This window comes from Paroedura picta, chromosome 2 (genome assembly GCF_049243985.1).
Source record: "Paroedura picta isolate Pp20150507F chromosome 2, Ppicta_v3.0, whole genome shotgun sequence".
Classification (NCBI taxonomy): Eukaryota; Metazoa; Chordata; class Lepidosauria; order Squamata; family Gekkonidae; genus Paroedura; species Paroedura picta.
Window position 1 is genome coordinate 9,247,236 of NC_135370.1, and position 21,611 is coordinate 9,268,846.

The 21,611-nt window shown below is 47.3% G+C and overlaps 1 protein-coding gene across 4 annotated transcripts in view; it reads left to right on the forward strand.

Annotated features, from left to right (window-relative positions):
- The window catches only part of ERBB4 (erb-b2 receptor tyrosine kinase 4), a 918,733-nt gene that overhangs the window by 615,849 nt on the left and 281,273 nt on the right, over positions 1-21,611 (forward strand). For all 4 annotated transcript variants that reach the window (XM_077319331.1, XM_077319333.1, XM_077319330.1 and 1 more), the window contains exons 6-8: positions 6,225-6,343; positions 15,461-15,602; positions 20,083-20,196. In XM_077319331.1, the coding sequence (XP_077175446.1) occupies positions 6,225-6,343; positions 15,461-15,602; positions 20,083-20,196 (375 nt within the window). The remainder of the gene's footprint in view (positions 1-6,224; positions 6,344-15,460; positions 15,603-20,082; positions 20,197-21,611) is intronic.

Consider the following 21,611-nt stretch of genomic DNA (forward strand, 5'->3'; position numbering starts at 1 on the left):
TGTGGACATGGGTATTTCATGTGAGAGCACACTAACCCCTTCTTGCTCTCAGGTTCTGGTGTGTGCCACCTCGCAGGGCTGGTTTTCAGTGGCACAATCTTTCCTGAAGGGCCCTGAATTTACTTTGCTTTACTGCAGGTGTAATTAGTGACTGTCCCAGGTCTCCCTTAAGTTCATGCAGTACTGTAGCTGCCTCATCCTCTTTTCTTAATTTTTTGTCTCTGAGAGACGATCTCAGTTGGGAGGGAACCTATCTGTAGAATTGCTCTAAACCTACCAGGTTTCTGAAGGAGTCACTTTTCTACCCTCCATCTATTGAGGGCTTCGTCCAAGTTGTGAGTAGGTCCCCCCAAGCTTCCTTCTAATCTCCCTAAAAGCCTTTCTGCTTTGCTCAGGAGTTAAACCATCATCTCTCACCCTCACCCTCTCTTTAAAGAGGTTGTAATTATAGGATTCTTCCCTCCTCAACTCCACATCGATTTCCATGAGCCTGCCACAAATTTGTGGATGCAGATGTTTCATCCAGTCCCCATTTGGAGCCCCCAAATCCCTACAAGTTCCCTCAAAATTAAAGAGAAATGCTTCAACATCATCCTCCTTCTGAAATTGAGGGAATCTTTTCTGATCAATTGTGGGTCTACCTTCATTTCTATGAAGGAATTGTAATTATGTTCTTAATTTAATCTCTTTTAAATGGTTCATTTCTTTCTCATGTTCCCTTTCAGCTTCTTGCTTTTTCTCCCTCTCCAGGTACTGTGTCCTTTCTTTGTATTCCTCTCTATTTCCAGTCTGGCTAACTGCAATTTCTTTTCATTTTTTACTTTTTCATTATCTGCCTCAATCCTAACTTTTTCCTTCTTGGCTTCTATTCTAGCCTTTAATTTTTCAGTTCTATAATCTCTATCTCCTCCTGAGAAGGCTTCTGCCCCTTGACTATCCCCATCAGCCTCTTTCTTCTTCTGTGTGGGGGGTGCCATGACTGACTAGAATGTCTGAGGTAGATTTCCTGAGGTAAAATTTGTTCAATTCTTTAAAATAGTTCTTTTCGTAAAGCTCATTAGTGGTGCGACTATCCAATTTGTTGGTTTAATTCTGATCACCGTGCTGCACAGCCAGGAGAGAGCCAATCCTATGCCTTAGACACCCAATCCTGTACCTTAGACACTTTTATTTTTGTGAGAGAGAGGGATTGTGGCTGTCATAAACTTCCTCCTCCTGAATAAAAACCCTTTCCTCTTTCTTCTGCTGGTGAGCTTTTTGTATCTTCTCCCTCAGGGCTTTATTTTGTTTGTCCCACCTGGGCCTTGCTGTTCAGGTGAAAGCAACACCAGCCAGCCGGACTGAAGAAGAAGAATAAGAAGAGTTGGTTCTTATATGCTGCTTTTCTCTACCCAAAGGAGGCTCAAAGCAGCTTACAGTCGCCTTCCCCTTCCTCTCCCCACAACAGACACCCTGTGAGGGAGGTGAGGCTGAGAGAGCCCTGACATTACTGAAGAAGAAGAAGAGTTGGTTCTTATATGCCACTTTTCTTTACCTGAAGGAGTCTCAAAGGGGCTTACAGTCGCCTTCCCATTCCTCTCCCCACAACAGACACCCTGTGAGGGAGGTGAGGCTGAGAGAGCCCTGATATCACTCCTCAGTCAGAACAGTTTTATCAGTGCCATGGGAAGCCCAAGGTCACCCAGCTGGCTGCATGTGGGGGAGTGCAGAATCGAACCCGGCATGCCAGATTAGAAGTCCGCACTCCTAACCACTACACCAAACTGGCACCAAACTGAGGAAACGTATTCTACCTCAGTAAACCATCACCCACATGAGGCATTGCAAAATTTAACAAAGAAGTAAAGAGAATCTGTTAAACTCCTGGTGTGCGTGGGAAAATAAAAAAAACAGTCAAGACTAGATTATAGGTTTACCAGTGTATGCCTAGTCATATCCAAATATATGCCTATTCAAAGACTTTTGAGAAAACGTTATAGTTTCTCTGAATCCCTCTTAGAGCACAGGACTAAAGAAACTTTCTGTCCCCAGAAGAGAATCCTTATCTTTGGCTAAATTTGGGATAATCTCCCAGGTTCCTCCCTCAGCCAGTCCCTCCGTGTTCTACCCTAAGAGAGCACTTCTGCCTCACACTCTGGATTCCACCTGGACTTCAATGACTACCCAGCTCTGGAGTGTGACCAGGACTGTCTCTCAGCAGCTTCTTCCCTCCAGCTCCTGAAATTCCTCCCTCCTGCATCAGCCGATCCTTTCTCTTTCTCTACACAGGATGGGTTCTGGTGACCAGCGAGCTCTTCTAGCTGTGGATACAAGCTCACCTGGTACAGAACCCGAGCCTACTCAGTCCTTTGGCACTCCCTAACACTGACTTCTTCCGTGGGCCACCTCTTGGATGCTGGGGAGCCCAGTACGGGTTGCAGACTGTGTTTTTCCATCCGGGCAGTGGCAGCATGCTAGCAGTATTTACACAAGTAGTATATACGTGATACTGGAATTCTCCCAATGGATGGAACATCGGAGCCACTGTAACAGCAGGGGGGTCCTTGGGAACCCCTTGAGATCCCACAGTGGGGGTCAGTGGAGCAGGGTGTCCAGGAGGGGTGTGGAGCATCGCTGTCCCTGGCGAGTTGACTGCATTCTGGAAGGCAGTTTCTTGGTTTTGGAGGGGACCTTCCCTGTGCTTGCTGGGATCCACAGCTGGAGGAGGCTGGGTGGAGGGAGCTGTACCACCATCTGGTGGAGGCCAGAGTACTGCAACCAGCCCAAACCTAATTGTTCGCCCCTATTTAATCAAAATCCAAGAAGTTTGTGTTTGGAGAGAATATCTGGAAGAGAGGTGGGAATCAATTTATGTTTGTACTAGTATAATATGATTTGTAAAATTGAACTATGTAATTATTGATTATATTTATTATTTTATGTTACTTGGGGGAAGCCACTGAGGAAAGGCTTAGTCCTTAAAAATGGCGTAACTTTCTAGATACCGTTCTCGCTTGACCCTATTCGACCTACAAGAGCTTTTGAATAATTAAAAAACCCAGAACATTTAAGCATAGTGTATTAAAACTTTTTATTTCGTCTGGAACGCCAACTGGTGGGATTTCTTCTTTCGTTTTGCTCCTATTAGACATCGAATGTGGGAACTGACCTTGGGGTTGTAGCCTGGGTTTTTTGGTCCAAGAGCAGGGGTAGTCAAACTGCGGCCCTCCAGATGTCCATGGACTACAATTCCCAGGAGCCCTTGCCAGCATTCGCCAGCGAATGCTGGCAAGGGCTCCTGGGAATTGTAGTCCATGGACATCTGGAGGGCCGCAGTTTGACTACCCCTGTCCTAGAGCATGGCCTGGAGAGCTCCTCAAGAGAGGTGGGATCTGAGGCTAGCCCCTAGGGATCAGTTAGGTCATCTGCAGTTTAGTTAGGGTAAGGTGGAAGTAGAGCTAAAATTGGGTGGGTTCATTCGGGGGGGGGGTTGGTGTAATGCAGTTAGATACCTAGGGCTCGTTAAAATAGGGAGGGGAATAGTCAGTTCTTCCTCAGGGAGTGTGTCAGGGGTGAGGGATTGGTGGAGGGGCCCATCTGGGGTTGAGGATCCCAGTGATTTTAGGTCAAGGGACTTATCCTGGTGGGATTAGGTGGGTGAATAGAAGGATCGGGAGATAGAGATGTGAGCACTGCCCTTCTGGACAGATCTAATTGGTGCACTATGTCATTAAACCTTTGCTTAATGATTTGCCTTGCTTGACGCATGATGGTGGACACGCTCTGCAGGCTGGGGTGCGAAGTGCTGTACCAGCACTCCCATGCTGATGGAGCAAGATGGTGTTGACTTTGGTGGGTGCCAACAAGCACTGGCCCAGGTCAAACATATCACTTCTTGTCTGTGGTGGTGGTGGTGTTGGCCAAGAGGTAGCAGCTCAGGCAGGTTGTGCAGGATTCCCACTTGGCTGGGAAGGCTGGGTTGAACTCTGGTCGCCATGATGAAGACTGTCAGGCAGATCCCCCGGCATGGGATGGATCAGCAGCAGGAGCCGATGCACTGATGACCTCAGAAGTTGGAGCAGTGTGATTCAGTGATCCTCCCTCGGAAGGCAGGATGGAGTCAGGAGTGATTTCAGCAGTTCCACCTCAGGAGGTCGAAATGCAGTGATTCAGACCATGCTAGCTGGGGCTGCATATTCCGCTCAGCATCCCATCCTCATCACCAATATTGAATAGTGCATTCAATAAGGCGTGGAGTTGCTTGTAGAGTGAAACGGCAGCTCTTTAATTAAGATCTCACCAAAGGACTGAACACAAACATATTTACGGTCCAGGGGTCCTGCTGCAGCCTGTGATTGTCGCCGGGCAAGTTCTCCAGGTTTAAAATGTCTGGACCATTGAAGCAAACCGGTAGCAGGACGGATCCTGCAATCTGATCCATGAAATTACAACTCTCTGGTGTTTGAATTACGCTTCCCGCTTTGTGGGAACCACGTACACCAGTGGTCCCCAACCTTTTTATCACCGGGGACCACTCAACGCCTTTTACTGAGGCCCGGTGGGGGGGGTAGTTTACTCCTCTACTCTCAGCCACTGCCCTAACTAACGCTCTCTGATCGCTATGGTAATGTTTAAACATCCCTTCAAAATAAGATACAGACACGCCACAACAATGAACATAAGGAACATTTTATTTTCATGGAAATTTTAACTCAGGACAATGACAAATCAATGGGAACCCTGAGCTTGTTTCTCTGCAACGAGATAGTCCCATCTGGGAGTGATGGGAGACAATGACACCCGAAGTGTGTTGTAAGGGGCCGGGGGGGATGAAGTAAAGGGCCGGGGGGGGGAGAAGGCATTCTTCGGGGCCCACCTCCAATTAGTCGAAGGACCACATGTGGTCCACGGCCCACAGGTTGGGGATCACTAACGTACACAACACCCACCTTATCTTTAAAAGCATTTCACTCATTTTAAAAGAGACAATATTTCATAGATTTTTTTTTTAGTATTCCTCAGAATTTCCTATTTTCCCATTAGAAAAACGGGGAAGTCCTGAAGAAAAAATGGGAGGGACCAACTCTGAATTTTCCATCCCCCTCCTTAGGATCGACATTCACTTATCTCCCTGTAAATTATCCCCTCAGTGCATTCAATTCTCTCAAAGCCTTCTACCCGCTCCCCTATACGGGAGGGGAAGAGCTCTCAAGAGTAGCTGCCTCTCTTCCCCATAACTGCTGACATGTTTCCAGCCCTGCTCATCTTGTCCTGTGAACAAGGAGTGGGGCGAGGAGTTCCGCATTCCCACATTCCCTTTCCAGAATGGCTCATCCAGTCTGGACTCTTGTTTATTTTAGCTAGGGGATTTGCAGTGCATTTTTAAAGACACAGGACACTCTGGATACTGGGCTGCCATCCTCCAAGGAGTGGGAGAAAAATGTCGAAAGCAGACAGATTGAATTCACTTCTGGGGAAAACCTGGAAATGATGTCATGTCTCAATAGTATTTTCTGGGTTCCAAGGGAGGTGTGACATCACTTCTGTGTTTCCTCTGGAAGAAACATCACACCCTTGCCGATGGCCACCCTGCCCCCATCGCCCACTGGTTGCAAGATACGATTAAATTTTGAGGTAGAGAGATCTTTTGCAAAAATTTCAGGGGCATTCCCTTGAAGCAAAAGCACTGTGGAGATGCATTTAAAAACGGTAATGCGAACATAAAATTAAAAGCACAAGTGAAATGTTTTGCATTCATGCATTTTGTTAGTTTTTGAGGTGCTACAGGTGCTCTTGCTTTTTTTTCTGCTGCTACAGACCCACCTTGGTCTATCTGAAGAAGTGAGCTGTGATTCCCAAAAGCTCCTCCCCTGCCTGCAATACTATTAGTTTTGAAGATGCTCCTGGAATTTGCTCTTTTCTCCTGCTCACATGGCCACTCACCTTGATCCATCAGAAAAAAATGAGCAGGGACTCCCTTAAGCTCCTTCCCAGCCACAAATATTGTGCTTTGGGACTCTGGCTCTTTTCTCTTGCTAAAGACAGGCTAACACAGCCACCCATCTTGCTCTAACTGGTTCTCTACTCTCTCATTAAATAATGGACAATGAATTGATTGATTTATATAAGTAAGTTATGGGTATGTTGAGGCTGCCTCTTGAAACCCTTGTTCTCCTGCTTTCCTCATCTGTCTTTGGCTCCTTGCTTCCTCTGCTCATCTGTCTGATTTTTCTTGCCCCTTCCAGTAACGAAGATGGTGTGTGCTGAGCAATGTGATGGCCGCTGCTATGGGCGCTCGGTCAGTGAATGCTGCCACCGTGAATGCGCCGGAGGCTGCTCTGGGCCGAAGGACACCGACTGCTTTGTAGGTATCAGCTGCCTCGTGGTTCTCCCCATCCACCAGCAGCTCTGCTTGTTCTGGTCTGGGGAGGGGGAGGAAGGAAGGAGTGTGGGTTCCTCAATTATACCGCCTCTATAGTGAAAGATATTTGCTAGATGTTTTAGCATTGGTCTTTTTCCATTACATTTCTTCTACTCATTTCACCCATTAAAACATTTATGAGATTTGCAAACAGAGATTTGAGACCATTTATATGCTAATTGGTGTGATTTTTATCTTAAGTGAAAGTACGTTTTTGACGTTCCTAAAATTAACGTTTTGCAGGACGTGGGCAACATGGTTCAAAATGCACACACATGCACACCCATCATGTTTTCTGATAAAGTATTGTAAGATCTTTTGCCAAACTACGAAGGACATCTCCCTGGGAGTCAGTCCCATTGATTTCTGTGCAGCTTCCACCCAGCATGTCTCTGCCTTTCCCAGAGAGACACTCTTGACAGAATTAGATTAGTCACGACTGAGTTGTGTTCATCAATAATCAAACTATTCTGTTATCACCCTGTAACCTGGGCACGCACTTGTCAGAGGGGGAGATGTCAGAATTGGACTTTAAATCCTGCCAGACTAATCTTATTTCTATTCTTCTTCTTCTTCTTCTTTTTTTGATAGAGTGACTAGTTTAGCAGATACAGGAAATGCAGTGAATATAGTATACCTTGTTTTCCGGAAAGCCTTTGATAAGGTTCCCCATGATATTACAAGGTCACTATTGAATGGATTTGTAATTGGTTGGCTGATAGAACCCAAAGAGGACTCATCAATGGTTCATCATCATCTTGGAGTGGGATGGCCAAGGGTGTATAACACAGTTCTGTGTTAGAGCCAGTATTTTTTTAACATTTTCAGTAATGATTTGGATGAGGCGATAGAGGGTACATTGATAAAATTTACAGATGACACTACATTGGGTGGGGTGACTAATACTCCAGAGGAAAAGAGCCCTGGATAGATTTGAAAATTGGACCATAGGCAAAAAAAAAAAGAATGTTAATAGGGGGAAGTGTAAAGTATTACGTGTGGGTAATAGTAATGTGAAGAGCCCCTTTTGGCGCAGAGTGGTAAGGCAGCCGTCTGAAAGCTTTGTACATGAGGCTGGGAGTTCAGTCCCAGCAGCCGGCTCAAGGTCGACTCAGCCTTCCATCCTTCCGAGGTCGGTAAAATGAGTACCCAGCTTGCTGCTGGGGGGTAAACGGTAATGACTGGGGAAGGCACTGGCAAACCACCCCATATTGAGTCTGCCATGAAAACGCTAGAGGGCGTCACCCCAAGGGTCAGACATGACTCTGTGCTTGCACAGGGGATACCTTTACCTTTAATATTAATGTGATGCATAAATATAAGATAGGGGATATTTGGCTTTATTGTAGTACATGTAAAAGGGACTTAGGAGTTTTAGCGGACAATTAATTGAATATGAGCCAACAGTGTGATATGGAAGCTAAGAAGGCTAATGTGATATTGGGCTGCATTGCTAGGAGCATAGAATCTAGAGCACGGCAGTTATAATACTACTCTATCCTGCATTGGTTAGACCTCATTTGGAATATTGTGTCCAGTTCTGGGTTTTGCAGTTCAAGAAGAAAATTGGGACAAGTTGGGACATGTTCAGAGGAGGGTGACTGGGATGGTCAATGGGTTGGAATCCATGCCTTCCGAGGAGAGGTGGACAGAGCTGGGTCTGTGTCACTTGGAGAAGAGGAGGAGAAAGGGTGAGAGGCTAGCTCTGTTTAACTACATGAAAGGGTGAGAGGCTAGCTGTGTTTAACTACATGAAAGGTAGACATGTTGAAGAGAGGACCAGCTTGTTTACTAAATAGAGACAAGGACTAGGAGCAATGGATTCAGATTTCAGGAAAGGAAGTTTGACTTTAGTATTAGAAAGTATTTTCTGACCGTGAGGGCTGTTGGCATATGCGGCCTTGTAGGGTGGAGTCTCCTTCAGTGGAAGTTTTTAGGAGGAAGTTGATGAGCACCTTTTGGGAGTGTATGATTTTCAAGTCCCCAAGAAGGTGGAGGTTGGACTGAATGGCCCTTTGGGGTATCTTCCAGCACTGTGTGAATCTTCTGACTGCCAGACTGAATAGATGAGCCTTTTTCAACCTTTTTACCATTGAGAAGCCCCTGGAACATTCTGCAGGCTTTGAAAAAACCCAGGAGTGATGTCAGCAGGCCACACCTCTCTGACACTTCCCAAGAAGTCATATGTTACCAGAACTGATATCACCCAAACACTCCTACCAGATGTGACATCATGCCCCTGTCCCCCCACAACACCAGAAAAGACTCAGCAGCCTACTCTGCTGTACCGGGAACAGGGCTATGGCATCACACTTTGCCACCCCCACCCATGAGATTACTGTATTTAAATGAGAGTACTTACCACTCTGGACTTCAGTAGTTACCACGTACAACAAGCCTTGGGCAGCAAGGATTTTTATGACCAGGGCCCCTTCCTTTCCTACCCCTTCCAGGCCCATCACTGGCCATGGGGGGGGGGGGCGTGAAGCAGGTCAACAGAACCATATATGGTTGTATCATCCAAGTTTAAAAAATTAAAATGTAAACAATTATTTTAACTCCCACCCAATTGACAAAGCTGTTCCAGGGCCACTGAAAAACCCTAGGGTTTCATAAATTCCCTCTTGAGAAAACCTGGAATAGACAAGTTTCCTGTATTCAGGGAGTTTCCTGTATTCAAGCGGTGGTTATTCCATTGTAGTGCCAGTTTGCAGCTTCCATATTCCTCCAGTCTGTTGGTTTAGTACTGCCACATGAACATGGGACCTGTGAGTGAGTCTCCTAGTAACATTATTCCTCCATCAATTTGGCTGTTAAGACCCTGTGTCCTGACCTGGGTGGTCCAGACTGACCTAATCTCATCAGATCTTGGAAGCAAAGGGGCGTCAGCCCTGTCTTGTATTTGGATGGAAGAAAACCTTTGAACGTCTCTAACCTTCAGAACCCCAAGAAGGTCACCATGAGTCAGCTGGGACTTGATGGCACTCTCTTCCAGACAAAACCGGGCAGTCACACATCAAAGATCTATTCCAGATAGACTTTAAATGATTCTTTTGGGAAGACTTTCATTTCATTTAAAAACACATTTAGTTATTAAGTCATTTATGATGATGAGAAGGTACCTCAAAAGACAACACATTAAAACCAATGGATTGAAGAAAAGAAAATGAAGGAGTTCTATTTTGTATGAATTAAAAAGAAAAGTTTATTAAGGGAAATATTGGCACATAATGCTTGTTTCTTATAGCCTTCAATATTTCACTGTGGAAATAACGAGAAAAGCTCTGCATTCATCCCTGCCCATATGCATCCACATGTCTTCCTTTGTGGAAGCGCTCTTGAAAGCCAAGCAATGCCTGTCATGGGAGTATGAAGAGCTCTTTAGTGCGGACGTTGGAGTGAAACTGGAGTCCAAGTGCTTTTCAACTCTAACAAAGCTTCTTTGAGACCTCAATCCAAAACCAGAAAGGTTCCCGTTGATTCAAGCAGGTCCCTAATTATCCTTCTTTGTGCATTAATCACTCCAATACAAATGTACACATTCTTTTCTTCCCAAGTATTCTATTACTGAGCCTCATTTCTACCATACCCGAACATCGTATTGAGATGTATGTACATCTAGATGAATTCAACGCAGGCTTCTTACTTAAGGGAAGCCTGTGCCCCATCTAGGTATGCCAGCCTTCAGGTGGGACCTGGAGATCTCCAGGAATTATAGCTAAACTTCAGATATTAGTTCTCCTGGAGAAAACAGCTTCTCATAGAACTTGTCATAGAATCATAGAGTTGGAAGGGATCTCCAGGGTCATCTAGTCCAGGTGTAGTCAACCTGAGGTCCTCCAGATGTTCTTGGACTACAATTCCCATGAGCCCCTGCCAGCAAATGCAGACCAACATGGCTACATGCTTGAATCTACACCAAGCTGGCTCTCTTAGGGCCTTCATGGTTCACATTAGCTCTTTGAATTGTGCCTAGAAATAAATGGATAGCCAGGGCCGATCATTCAGCATAGGAATGATACATTCCAGGCAACCAACCCCTGACAGTATCCTAGCACCTGAAATCTAGACCAACTAGAATTTCCTAACATTTTTCAATGGTTGCATGGAGTACATACAACAATCTAACTTGGATGAGGTCAGAGCATGGATTACTGTGGCTGAATCATAGTTTTTGAGAAATAGCCATAGCTGGCAAACTCTCTGGAGATGCTAGAAGGGGCTCCATGCCATAGAGGAGACATTAGCCTTCATCTGTATTCTAGGATTTGGTACAACCCCCAAGCTATGATCTTGTCCCTTCAGGGAGAGGTCAACCCTGTCAATGACAGGGTGGCTTCACAGTCCCCAAGCAGCTCCTCCCATGACCAGCATCTACCTCACTCTTATCTGGACTGAGCTTGATTTGAATGTCCCTCATCCATACCTTCAACAGGGACATGTTCAGATCCTCCACAGACCTACCAGGCACCGCTGTTTAGAAGAAGTAAAGCTGGGTATCATCTGTCTGTTGGTTGCCCCTCATTCCAGATCCTCAGATGACCTCTCCTGGTAGTTTCATGTTGGTGTTATACTGCATCAGAGATAAGACGGAACCCTGTGGGACCTCTTAATGTAAACACCATGGAGTTGAGCAGCAGTCCTCCTGTACCGCCTTCTGGAATCAGTTGGCCAAGTGAGAATATCATCAACAAGGCATGATGCTCCCTGCACCCAAAGCATGCCCTTGTGGGTGGCATGGAAATCCTTGAAGGGACTCTGCATGTTGCTCCATGGTCAAGGTCATCAATCAGGGTGACTAAGGCAATTTATTTTTATTTTATTTATTTATTATATTTATATACCACCCTCCCCGAGGGCTCAGGGTGGTTTACAAAAAACAGGGAAGGATACAATTAACACATGGTAACAGGTAACAGTAACAGCAGTAATATTATAACAATAATAATTTAACAAGATCATAACAATAATACCATAAAATAGAAATTGTAAGAGCCTCAGCTCAACTCTTACTGGACCCTGTGGGCAACCGATTAATGCTGGTCGTAGAGGGGGAGGGGAGCTTGAGGGCCAACTGGAAGTGGTGGTTTGGTCGACCTCAACCAAATGCCTGGCGGAGGAGCTCCCTTTTGCAGGCCCTGTGGAACTGTTTAGGTTCTGTCAGGGCCCTGATCGCCTCTGGGAGCTCGTTCCACCAGGTGGGGCCAGAATGGAGAAAGCTCTGGCCCTGGTTGAGGCCAAGCGGGCTTCCTTGGGGCCAGGGTGTAGTAGAGCGCAAGGCTCTCTGAGGAGTATAGGTGGAGAGGCGGTCCCTCAGGTATACTGGGTCCAGACCGCATATGGCCTTAAAGGTGATAACCAAAACCTTAAGCCTGATCCGGAATTCAACCGGGAGCCAGCGCAGCTGCTGGAGGATGGGCCGGATGTGGGACTTCCGAGATGTTGCTGTGAGGACCCTGGCAGCCGCGTTCTGGACTAGTTGCAGCTTCCAGATCAAGGATAAGGGTAGGCCAGCATACAGTGAGTTACAGAAGTCCAGCCTAGAGGTGACCACTGTGGCCAGGTGTTCCGGGGCCAAGTAGGGCGCTAGTAGCTTGGCTTGGCGTAGGTGGTAAAATGCCAGCCGAGCTACCATCGTGATCTGAGCCTCCATTGAGGCATCAAGTATCACTCCCAAGTTCCTGGCGGAGTGGGCCACTTTTAGCTGTACTCCATCCAGATTGGGTAGGCGCGCTCCCTCGCTTGGACCTTTACTGTCCAGCCACAGGACCTCCGTCTTTGAAGGGTTGAGCTTCAGACGACTCTGCTTGAGCCATCTCGTCACTGCTTTCAGGCAGCTGGCTAATGCTTCTGGGGGAGACTCAGGGTGGCCATCCATCAGGAGGAAGAGCTGGGTGTCATCGGCATATTGGTGACAGCCCAGCCCAAATTTCCACACCAGCTGGACAAGAGGGCGCATAAAGATGTTAAATAGGATTGGAGAGAGAATTGCCCCTTGGGGGACTCTGCAAGCCAGTTGGTGGCGGCTTGATGAGCTCTCTCCTAATACTACCCTCTGTCCGCGATTCTGGAGAAAGGAGATCAGCCAGTGGAGGGCAGTCTCTCTGATCCCGGCATCAGCGAAGTGGTGAGCTAAAAGCTCATAATCTACTGTGTCGAACGCTGCTGAGAGATCTAATAAAATATGCAGCGCCGATCCTCCCCGATCCAGCTGGCAGCGGAGGTCGTCCATCAGGGCGACTAGCACTGTCTCTACCCCATGGCCAGGCCGGAAACCAGACTGGGATGGGTCTAGGACCGAAGCTTCTTCCAAGTATGTGGACAGTGGGTCCATGACCGCTTTTTCAAGCAGTTTCCCCTGAAATGCTAAGTGCGAGACAGGGCGATAGTTGGATGGCAGTCGTGGATCCAGAGCCAGGCCCAAATCCAAATGGAGATGGGTCTCCTTGCTGTTTCCACCATACAGAGGTTATGGGTTGAAGTGAGGGGTGTTGGCTTGCTTTTGTTTCCCACAAGGCTATTCATCTTGCAGCCTTCTTCCCTGGGTTCCATTGAGCTGCACTGGCTCAAAGAGAGCTCAGAGCCCACTCTGTTTTCCCTCTCAAGCCCTGCAGTGACAGACTGGGTAGGCTCAGGTCACATCATCCCATCTGCCGCAGTGGGAAGCGCAGAGGCTGGGTGCCAGGACAGCAGCAGTGCTGTTGACTGGTGCTTTGGGGGGAGCATAGGTCCCCCAGAACAGCCTATGTTTTTATGTGCACACTGTGTTCCTCCAACTGGGGCACTGGGGTTTTGTTGTGATCTAAGGAACCACGGTGGCCTGCTTTTGCTCAAGGAGGGAAAGGTAATTTGCATCTTCAGCCCCTGCTAGGAGGAGGGATTTTCCAGAAGCAGTGAGAGGCCGGCCCAGAGTCACGGAGGCAACGCAGTGGTGTCACTTCCAGTGCATGCCAGAAGTAGGAGGGGCCATGGCTCAATGGTAAAGCACCTCTCTGCATGCAGAAGGTCCCAGGTTCAAACCCCGGCATCTCCAGTTAAAAGGACCAGGCAAGAGATGATGGGAAAGATCTCAGTCTGGGACCCTGCAGAGCTGCTGCCACTCTGAGTAGACAAGACTGACCTTCGTGGACCGATGGTTAGATTCAGTAGAAGGCAGCATCAAGCCCATCCCCTTATGCCTCACAGAGGGAGAGAAGAGCTGTTTTTTGTAATCCCCTTTTTACTACCCAAAGGAGTGTCAAAGCAGCTAATAATTGCCTACCCCTCCTTTCCCCTCAACAGACACCCTCACCCATTCCACGCACATTGGATAATGCGCTTTCAGTGTGCTTTTGCCGGTGGATGTTCCTGTGCAAAACTTCTGAAGTGCATTGAAAACACATTACCCAACATGTGCAGAACAGGCCTGTGAGGAGAGAGAGCTCTGGCCCAAGATCACCCAGCAGCCTGAACGTGGTGGAGGAGGAGGAGGTGTGGGAAATCAAACCCGCTTCTCCAGATTAGAGGCCATCGCTTGTAACCACGGTGCTAAGTGAGAATTATGACAGTGAAGTCCTTCAGCTTGCAGTGACACCCTCTGCGGACTTCTAATCTGGCAAGCCGGGTTCGATTCTGCACTCCCATACATGCAGCCAGCTGGGTGACCTTGGGCTCATCAAGGTGCTGATCCAGCTGTTCTGACTGAGCAAGAATACCAGGGCTCTCTCAGCCTCCCCTCCCTCACAGGGTCTCTGTTGTGGAGAGAGGAAAGGGAAGGTTACTGTAAGCCGCTTTGAGACTCCTTCGGGTAGAGGAAAAGTGGCATATAAAAACCAGATCTTCTTCTTCTTCATGGCAGGTGATGGTTGCGTGCCAGTGACCTTGGCACTCACCTGGCCAGCAGGCAACTCCCCTGGGGAAGCGAGAACAGCTGCTGGTATGCTGCCCTGCCCTGTAATGGAGTGAGTCTTGCCTGACTTGAGGATGGGGGGCAGTTTAAGGCCTGCCGATTCCCAGGCCATTGGCCCAGTGGAACTTTTCCCCGTGACCTGAATGGTTAATCCACCCCTGAAGACAGCAGAAACTTGAAAAACTTTGGGCTGTCCAGGTTAAAAAGTCTTAACAGACCTTCCATTGCTGCGGGGCCCAATACAAGAACAACTCAGGGACTTTCAGTTGGGGAACTGGGGTGGACAGGCTGAAAGTACAGGCTGACCAACTCCCCACCCCAGCAGTATAAGGGCCCTCACCAGCATTGCCAGTCTTAGTTATAACTGATCTCCAGACAATAGAGGTTAGTTCTACTGGCTGTTTTGGGGGGTGGACCCTACAGCATTGGACCGTCATGATAGGGAGTGATGCTCTGTATTCTTGTTTGTATGGGTAAGAGTGGGAGGGCTTCTGGGGTTTTGGCATCACTGATAGACCTACTGATGGCCCCTGGGTTTTGGCCTCTGTGTGACCCAGGCTGGTGAACTAGATGGGCCATTGGCCTGATCCTACAGGCCTTCTCATGTCTGGGGCAGTGATGATCTGTTATCTTGGTGCCTGGGGCAGGGGGGGTGGTGGTTCTGGAGTTCTGGCCCAATCAGTGGATCTCCTGATGGCACCTGAGCTTTGGTCACTGTGTGTTACAGAATGCTGGACTTGATGGGCCATTGGTCTGACCCTACAGGGCTTATGTTCTTCCTCTCCAAATGCTGCTACACTGATTCTCCCCCAAATCTCCAGGGAATTCCCCACCAGGTGTTCCCCACCAGCCTTCCCTCAGACCAGGCCATTCATTCAACTTAATGTGGATGAAGGCCTGGAGGATACAGGAAGGCCTGGAGGATCATTGTCCATGGGGTCGCGATTGGTCGGACACGACTTTGCACATAACAACAACAATGTGGATGACTTTTTCGATGCAGCTGACGGTTCATTATTATTCATTGTGACAAGCCCTTGCTTAAGAGCCTTGGCCTGAGCGTGGGGGTGTACCAGTCCATTAAAGAGATCTGTTTCCAGAAGGGGTCAGCTTTATTGTCTGCATTCCCCTCCTAAGGAGCGTCGAAGCTGACCATTCTCCTTGTCTTGTAGGCATGCTTGAATTTCAACGACAGCGGCGCTTGTGTCACCCAGTGCCCCCAGACCTCCGTGTACAACCCGGCCACCTTCCAGATGGAGACCAACCGAGACGGCAAATACACCTATGGTGCTTTCTGTGTCAAGAAGTGCCCACGTAAGTGGCACGGCTGGTGCCCTCTCCCCGCCCTTCCCCATGAAGCGCAGCGCTTTCAAAGAAACGGTTGCTAGGGATGTCAGCCGTACAGCCAAGTTAATTACACAACGGCTGCAATAATTCCGCTTCTTTCTTTCAGCGGCAATAACTTCAACTTATAAGTTATTCTAAGAGCTGGCATTGCAAGGTGCTGACATTTTAATAACAGCCTTCTTCTTGAAAGCTTAAAAAATCTGTTAAATATTGTGGTTTGAGTGGTCAAAATTTCAGCTTCTCCTCCAATCGCTGACTTGAAGCCCTGCCAGGTGCACTTTTGATCATTTCCGTTCCTTTGAGCAACGTCTCATTTTCATTTCCCCTCAAACACAAGTGTGAATTATCTTTTGTCTTTGACCTTTTCTTGAAACTCAAGTGTGTGGTCTGGTGATGTCAATCAGAACAGGCTCATCTTTATCATGGCACAGAAATATTATTTGCAGTTTTAACCGGTGACGAGCGATTGTGGGTAGTCCGTGGGACTCCGTGTGCTTGGAAGGATCACATGGTCCGCTGTAAACACGGGGCAGGGCCTAAGGTGGGATTTCCAAAGCATGGACATGGACTGATGCTGGTGAACTCAACGGGAACAGAGCAGTATAAATATTTTGGGATGGAATCAAAGTTTTTCCTCCACCATTGTCCGAGCTCTGGCTCCAAAGTCTTCTGTGAAAGCTCAGCCTGGAAGAAAGGAATACTTTTGCCTGGTTCTTTTTCAGTGGCTCCAGGAATGTGGACCCTTTAAATACCTTTTGCAAGCCGTGTGTGAACTGCAAAGACATTTAGGGTGCCCATTGTCTCTTTAAATGCTTTCTGAAAGTGGTGGATTCACTTGGAAGGCATTTAAAGGGACTGCAATCCCTTCAAATGCCCTTTAAATGTGATTGTTCAGCTGTCCAGAAAAAAATCAAAATATTTAAAGGATTTTTCAGGGGTGCCCAGTTTGCATAGCTGAAATTCAGCCCCAGTCTATAACCAGTTGAAATTATAGCTAGGAAATACTGATGTATAATGCTGAAAAAAAGAAAATAGGGGGAAGGAAGGAAAGCAGGCAGGCTGGCCGGCTGGCAGGAAAGAAGATGTGACTACATCATTTGAGTCATCTTTGGGCATCTTTTGCTTGGTGCTGTTAAAACACCCCACAGAAAACAAACCTGGTGCCATCATACAGACACCCACCTCTAGGGTATTTTGGGCATCAGTGTCCACAAGGACACCGGTCACAAAGAGGGCAATAAATAGGTGCATGATTGGAAGGAACTGAAGATTGTGGCAAGAAGCACTGGAAAAGTAGAAGGCAGCAGGAAAAGAGGGAGGCCAGCATGAGGCAGATTGCCTCCCTCAATGGAGCCACGTCTCATTTTACAAGACCTCAGCAAGGCTGCGAATGATAGGATGTTTTGGAGATCATCAATAAGTTGGAAGGGACTTGATGGCATAAAACACACACACACACAAGCAGTTTGGGAAATCTAGAAATTAAGGAGAAGAAGAAGAGTTGGTTCTTATATGCTGTTTGCTCTTCAAGGAGTTTCAAAGTGGCTTACAATCTCCTTCCCTTTCCTCTCCCCACAACAGACACCCTGTGAGGTGGGTGAGGCTGAGAGAGCCCTGATATCACTGTTCGGTCAGAACAGCTTTATCAGGGCTGTGGTGAGCTCAAGGTCACCCAGCTGGTTGCATGTGGGGGAGCAGGGAATCAAACCCGGCTTGCCAGATTAGAAGTCCACACTCCTAACCGATACAGACACACACACACACACAAACAACAACAACAACACACCTGTGTGTAGTTATTGAGCCTGCAGATCCTGGAAACAAGAACAAGTGATCTAAAGCTCACAATTTCTGGGAGAAATTTTGACAGGGAGAGTGTTGAAAGAATGCCTGAAAGGCCAGTCTGCTGCAAGAATATTGGTCTCTCCAGCCCCTGTTGCAGCTTCACTGAAGGCAGCTAGAAGGTATACTATCAGGCCTGTCACGTAACTGTCGTGGCAAAGAGATTTCTGGGTCCCTCCTCAATATTTCAGCACTTCTTGCAGTGTAAGAATACAACCTCGGCTGCATAGACCAGAGAGTGCAGTTGGACTTTTCAGCAGGGAATCGGGGGGGGGGGGGTGTCCACATGTGTTTGTTCATTTGCATCTGTGAAATGCACATTGCACATGTTGTTTCATGGCACATGCGACTCAGCAATGGCTTAGTTGGCAGCCATGGATCTTGTATTTCCACCTTTCTTCACTCCCAGATTTTCAAGAATCAAAAGCAAGAATCACACTGATTTATAGATAGCTTCAAATGGGTAGCCACGTTGGTCTGAAGTAGCACAACAAAATCAGAGTCCAGTAGCACCTTTAAGACCAACAAAGATTTATTCAGGGTGTGAGCTTTCGAGTGCAAGCACTCTTTGTCAGACTAAGAACTCCTTACATGACTGTGGGAATATATAGTAAACATTAATTCTGTTACATTAGTAAACTGTGTCACACATCCAAATACAGCCAATGATCATTCTTTGCCAAAACAGCTAATCAATCCCCTTGAAATTCAGTTGTTATTCACACAAACATGGGAGAAATAAAACTGTCTGTGAAAGTGATCAAAGGCTGTCACATCACCGTATGTTGCTTGCCCCATCTGTTCCCATACCAGTGTGAAACATTCTTACAAGGTAATTGCCCCTAACTATCTTATCCCAAGGCCACTGATTTATAATGTAAAGGTAAAGGTATCCCCTGTGCAAGCACTGAGTCATGTCTGACCCTTGGGGTGATGCCCTCTAGCGTTTTCATGGCAGACTCAATACGGGGTGGTTTGCCAGTGCCTTCCCCAGTCATTACCATTTACCCCCCAGCAAGCTGGGTACTCATTTCACCGACCTCGGAAGGATGGAAGGCTGAGTCAGCCTTGAGCCGGCTACTGGGATTGAACTCCCAACCTCATGGACAGACAGCTTCAGACAGCATGTCTGCTGCATTACCACTCTGCACCACAAGAGGCTCTACTGATTTATAGAGGTAGACATTTAAAATCTCCCTCAGTGTGATGTAGTGGTTAAGAGTGGTGGCCTCTAATCTGGAGGACCAAGTTAGATTCCCCACTCCTCCTCCACACAAGGCCTACTGGTTGACCCTGGGCTGTGCACAGTTCTCTCAGAGCTCTCTTAGCCCTGTCTGTCTTATAAAGTGTCCATTGTGGGGAGAGGAAGGGAAGGCGATTGTTAGTCACATCGAGACTAAGCAGAGAAAAGTGGGGAATAAGCAGCTCATCTTCTTCCTACTCTTCTTTGTGCAAAAGAATGAGATGTGGTGGTCAATCGGTTTGAACCCCTGACTACATCCTTGACAATTGTGGTGATATCCTGATCACCTAGGGTTGATTCCTCCTGGATCAGATCTCTTCTGGTGGCTGGGAGGAAGGTCCACAATGACCAGATGGGGAAAGGCCTGACTTCCTTCCTTGCCTTCCATGTAGGGTTGGGTGCTTCGGCGTGCTTCGGCCGCTTTGGCGATCACGGAAGCCCGAGGCGGCATCAGCCGCCTCGGGCTTCCATGATCGCCAAAGCGGCCGAAGCACACCGAAGCACCCAACCCTGCCATTAAAATCAGCAACCTGATCAGGGCTGTCCTGCCTCATCTGCTTTGGTTGCAACGTGTGCCATCGCACATATTGTATGTGGAATATTTATTGCTGCATGGATTTCACCTTCTTCAGTAATAAATGCCTGCCCTTCACCTGCACCAGCCTGGGCAGCTTGCCACGGATGAAGGCATCCAGTGTGGCTTTGGGAAGCCGAGGATCGAGATGGTTTGCAGAGAAGACGCAAGCCACATGTACTCAGGCTTATGCCTGGGCTTAGAGTGGCTTCTTACTGATCTGTTATTGAAATAAGCATCCTATTTGGGGAGGGGGGTGGGGAGAAAGCATCTGTATTCCCTTTTGGCCATTGTTTTGGGAAGTTAATTGCCACTGTCTTCAGCGCTGAACACACAGGGAACGCGGGCTCACGTCTGAAACGGGCTTGAGACCGAGATAATTCAAAGCCTCTTTTATTTGATCCCATGGCTGGTTACCAGCTTGGCTGCGACTGTGTCTCCTTTGATGCTAAAATAACATCGCAAACAGATTCCAGAATACAAACCTCATTAAGATGAAGTTACAGCATCAGCATCTTGAGGGAAATGGAAACTTTTTTGAAGAACGTTGGGAATTAGTCGCAACAAAAAAAGCAGCGGGAAGGAAGGCAGGCAAACATAAGCTTCGCTAAAACTTTAAAAAGATGAAATGCAGCGCCTGAATCAAATGTCTGAAATGAAACAGGAATGGCAGCTGCAGAACTGGAGGGGCCACGCGTAGCTCACCCCACTGACTTTGTTTAGAAGAATTCCTGGAGGGGCCATGGCAGATGGGTTTTTTCCTAATCAGCGTCCTGTCCTTCTTCTAGATAACTTTGTGGTTGATATCAGCTCTTGTGTGCGGGCCTGTCCCAGCCCCAAGATGGAAGTTGAAGAAAATGGTATTAAGACCTGCAAGCCCTGTACGGACATCTGCCCTAAAGGTAGGCTGCCACTGCTGGGCATTTTGTCTGTTTCTTATATGTCATTATTTACATGATTTGTCGTATGTTTTTCTCTCTTGGGCTCAAGGCACCATGCTCAAGGCAAATCCATGTATTCCATTTCATGATACTTGTGTCATGTTATGCTCTTATATACTGGAAATTTTTAAACAGTGGCTGGATAGCCATCTGACGAAGAGGCTGATTCTGTGAAGGTTCAAGGAGGTGGCAGGGGACAGTGGATGAGTGATAGAGTTGTGAGTGTCCTGCATTGTGCAGGGGGTTGAACTAGATGATCCAGGAGGTCCCTTCCAACTCTATGATTCTATGATACATAGAACTCCAGGTTCATCTAGTCCAACTCCTTGCAGAATGCAGCAAAGTCACACACTTATGAGTACTATCCATCATACCAGGGTGTCCCAATGTTGTTCCCATCAACACTTTTCCTGGTGTCCAACAAGTGTTTTTTTAGAAAGTGGGTGGGGCTCCTGCATTTTGAGTGGCGCTATTCTATCTTCCTGGTGTATCTATTAAATAAGAATATAAGAACATCAGAAGAGCCCTGCTGGATCCAACCAATGATTCATCCAGTCTAGAATCACACAGTGACCAACTAGTTCCTCTGGAGGGCCAACAACAGGGAAGAGAGGCCAAGGCCTTCCACTTTGGTTGCCTCCTAGTTCTGGGATTCAGAGAATTAGTGCTTTCGAATGTGGAGGGTTCCCTCAGTCCCCCTGGCCAGGAGCCATGAGTCTACCTAATCCTTGTTGGAGGTTCAGTAGGATTACATTATTAGGATTTTCCTTTCTGGAAATGGAGGGATTTTTACATATGGAACAGAGTCACACAGATTAGAACCGATATAATGATTGCATAGCATAAGAAACCAAGAGCCAGTCTGGCATAGTGGTTAGGAGTGGGGACTTCTGATCTGGCAAGCTGTGTTTGATTCCCTGCTCCCCCACATGCAGCCAGCTAAGTGACCATGGGCTCGCCACATAACTGATAAAACTATTCTGACTGAACAGTAATCTCAGGGCTCTCTTAGCCTCACCTCCCTCACAGGGTGTCTGTTGTGGGGAGAGGAAAGGGAAGGTGACTGGAAGCTGCTTTGAGCCTCCTTTAGTTAGAGAAAAGCAGCATATAAGAACCAACACTTCTTCTTCTTCTTCTTAAATATTTTACAAGGTCAGTAAGCCAAAAGAACATAAATTGCCACCACAGCACAAAGATCAGCACTGTGTTACTGAAGTTAAGCTGTGGCCAACATATTGTGGCTGTCTTGTCAGCAGCCATTTTGTATCAGCCATTTTGTTGCTGTGTTGTGTTACCAGGGTGCCTACAGGCTCAAGGAGATTAAGGACTCCTGCTCTAGAGGGTGACTTTTAAACCCAAAGCAACATACATATAAA